Source organism: Anneissia japonica, unplaced genomic scaffold (assembly GCF_011630105.1).
Source record: "Anneissia japonica isolate Jap-2015-1 unplaced genomic scaffold, ASM1163010v1 scaffold1859_len985614_cov190, whole genome shotgun sequence".
Classification (NCBI taxonomy): Eukaryota; Metazoa; Echinodermata; class Crinoidea; order Comatulida; family Comatulidae; genus Anneissia; species Anneissia japonica.
In genome coordinates this window covers 336724-340427 of record NW_022694754.1, presented here as the reverse complement: position 1 = coordinate 340427, position 3704 = coordinate 336724, and the positions used below count along the sequence as shown (strand labels likewise).

Here is a 3704-nt window from a genome sequence, read left to right as displayed (position 1 = left end):
AGTTTTATTTTGTTATCTATAGTATTATTATCATTGTACTAATTTTGAATAATTGGGATTAAATTGAAAACTACTTGTAAGTATATTAAATTAATTAAGAGTTATATTTTAATATCAAAAATATAAAAAAAAAAATATGAAAAGAAACAACGGAATAACGTTTGTAATTATACAAGAAAAAAAAGGCCTACTTATTTGTAAAATAGGCCTATTTAGCGGCATTCACATCAGAACCAAACCATAATTTGGAAGCGTTCCAATGTGCTGAAGAAATTCGTCCATAATTTTATACATCCGTTTTGATTTCGATAGGCTTTCTGGTCCGAAGGATCGGATTAGTCGTGAATGCACTTTTAGGCTGGCGTATGCCTGAATATTAGCACGATCATCGGGCTCAGTATAGATATAAGCCTACTACTGTAGGTCCATAGATTAAATTCCTTAAAATGCAATACAACTATTAGGCCAATGGACCTTTGTATTATAGGAAAATAGACAAGTATAGGCATTGTGTCCATTTTTCCTTTGTACACTCTCAAACGTGAGAGAAACAAATAATAAATATTGTCACAGTAGGCGCCACAGTATATTCTTAATTTTTGTGCACACTATCAAATTTTATAAATTTGTGTGATGTGTATGATGTATGGGCCTATGTGTATGTATGTATATATATATATATATATATATAAATAACGAGTCAGATGGTATCAGATATATGCCACAAAATTTATTTTCAGAGTTAGCGAGTGCTTTCGACTATAAGTCTTTATCAAGCTATGTAGACTTTATCAAGCTATAAAGACTTATAGTCGAAAGTACTCGCTAACTCTGAAAATAAATTTTGTGGCATATATCTGATACCATCTGACTCGTTATTTACTGTATGTATATTTGCCTATACAGCATCACCTTTATTTTATATATATATATACATATATATGAGCCTATATGTGTATGCATATATAGGCCTATATATAAACATATATATATATATAGGCCTATATATAGGTATGTGTGAATGTATATGTATATATATATAATATATATATTTAAAATTAAAAAAATGGTAATCTTTCATTTCATGAAGATTATATTAAATAAAGTATGTTATATTATAATGATATACCGTATAATGTGATATAAAAAAATAAAATTATTCTATTAAACAATTTAAATTATATTTTATTCCAAAATACCTTTATTCGATTATACACGATATTGGTTGTTAAAAAATGTTATAATAATAATAAAAAAAAAAAAACGGTAATGCCATAAAGGAAATGAAAAAAAAATTGATATAGAAGGAAATATTGTACTGTACTGTACTGATTGTTTGAATAAAGGTGGTGGTTACGCCACGAAAGAGAGAAAAAAAGTAATGTTATTGTTTGAAGGTTTGCCTGGCAGAAAGTATACAATGTTTAAGCTAGCGGTGGGTAACAATGGCACTGGTGAAGTGTGTCCTATAAGTAAACAATGACATTCCGTTTGCTCTCGGCCATGATTGTTAAATATGTTAGACAGGCATTATAATAGCCTCCTCTACTTTATCTTATTCATGCACACACTAAGGCACTATAATAAGCAAATATTTAAGAAACTTCATGTTTATTTCTTAGCATATCCTTATAAAGCAAAATAAACCAAGTCAGCAGATATTTTACTTTTAATTTAAGAGAAAGTCTACAAATTGTAGATGAATGCAAACCAGGATTTGTGAGATGAATATAATTTTGTATAAAGTATTTTAAGATCTGAGCTTTGTTTTGAATATATCGCCTATTTCCGAGTCCTAAATTTAGCTAAAACGTCTCTTTACGGTACTCGAGGGTCTCGAGTACAATGAACCCTGTAATGACACAATAAAAATAAATTAGTGATACAATTAAAATGTGTTTCCTTAATAAGGGTTCAACATTTATTGATTTGACATTTGGTACACTCAGAAAGTGTCCCCGTCCCCTTAATAGGGGTGTCGGCTTAATAGGGGTTGGCCGTTAAGATTAAAGTTCTCATTTCACGGAAAATTTCCCCCTTAACAGGGGTGTCCCCTAAAAGGGGCGCACCAAGTAGTAGTAGTGTAATTATGAGCACTGCGTGATCTTAATGTGCGTACAGTAACTGTTCTGTCATTAAAAGACATAAGAAACAAATACTAAAATCCTAACGACAGTTTATATAACTCTTTGTTGCTACTCCTCACCTGATTATGTTTAGCAATACTACAGTATATCAATCAGTCAGGAACTCAATATGCCGGCATTATGTCTAGCAGGGACTCCCGTCGTGTACTTTGATTGCACATGTACCGTACTCGCGCGAATAAGCGCCACCTCCCTCAATAATCCAATCAATCCTGGGACTGTGGATGTTGGTATGATTTGAGGTGTGGAGGTGGAATCGCATTCCCTTTAGTCAATATCAAAATGAGGATATTTATCTTGGACAAATGAGAGCTCCTTCTGGACAAACAGTACATTTCCAACTCTCATCTTCTTACATTTGTCTATAGCCTAGTCCTACTCTTTTTCCGACAATTTGCACCTTTAACACTTTCTCATCAGAGTTTTCAAAAAACCTGCAATGATCATGCCGTCCTGCTGATCGCAATCGGCCGATGGCCAACAATCTATAGAACGACCACTGCTAATTTCATCTGCTGTTATGTAATACTGTACTCACAACATTCTTGTCATGACAAGACTCTCTGGACGATATCTTTTCCGCCGCACCATTCGTAATTTTCGGTTTCCTTGTGTCCTTATATAATCGTTTTTCATTCAAAATGTGCCTCTTGAATTTAATAAGTTCTCATAAGAACCCCTCGATTTTCATCTATTTCCACTCTGTTTTCATAAGTGCCCCGTTCGAATAAGCGCCCCGTTTGAATAAGCGCCCCTCAAAAAGTGCAAAAATATTTTAAGCGTACGGGCGCTTATTCGCGCGTACGGTATTTTTATTTTTATTTTTTTATTTTTTTCATGATGTTATTATAGCCTCCTCCATGTTTGTAATCTGTCGAAATAAATAAAGAATCTGAAATCTGAAAGTCTATTTGCTATATTTTAGCGTGTGGATGGCGATTTTGCAAATCACCGAGAATATCTTACTCAATAAAACTGAAGAAAATGTCTTAGATCTTGATCTTGAACTAAATCCATAGGCCTACGACGGAAGAAAATTTCCATGTGGAGCCACGAGGTTAAGCGTAGAGAGCTTATTGAATAGTCACCGTATACTTATTCAATAAACAAGTCTAAGCTTAAACATTGACGGATAAAAATTCGATATTCAACTTATAATCTTACCGTATATTGTGGAATTACCAGCGCCATTTTCACTGACTTACCGTATGTAATTTCACTATGAAGCATACAAACTACATTATACCATACAGTACCGTACTTCTGTCCGAAGAATAGGGCGACGTTTATTATTTCTGTGAAACGATCGAGCAAAGCGAGTTTTTGATTTTCTAACAAAATAACCATCCATCCGTACAATAATCGTTGACAAAGTAATTACAGTATTTGATATGAGATGTGATTTAAGCTCTAACGAATTTTTATGTTATCAAACATTCCTTTGATAAAAGTGTAGATGATTCATGGTTTAATTACCAACAGACTTTCGATCAAAGGAAGGGTAGCCTACGATGATCCATCATGTCCTTATTTAAACACTGTATATGTACCTTTGAC

The 3704-nt window shown here is 33.1% G+C and overlaps 1 protein-coding gene and 1 long non-coding RNA gene across 3 annotated transcripts in view; one reads left to right on the top strand and one right to left on the bottom strand.

Moving 5' to 3' along the window:
• The window catches only part of LOC117101239 (alpha-N-acetylgalactosaminide alpha-2,6-sialyltransferase 3-like), a 14716-nt gene extending 11170 nt beyond the window's left edge, over positions 1–3546 (bottom strand). Inside the window, exon 1 of one of the 2 annotated variants that reach the window (XM_033241179.1) lies at positions 3353–3546. Coding sequence is in view for 1 of the 2 variants with exons in the window: in XM_033241178.1 (XP_033097069.1) it covers positions 3312–3494 (183 nt within the window). In the remaining variant the exon portion in view is untranslated. Of the gene's footprint in view, positions 1–3311 lie in introns of both variants that reach the window. The other variant, XM_033241178.1, reaches the window with a different exon arrangement.
• Positions 1–3704, top strand: part of LOC117101243 — an 18569-nt gene that overhangs the window by 12645 nt on the left and 2220 nt on the right. The gene's annotated exons all lie outside the window — the stretch shown is intronic.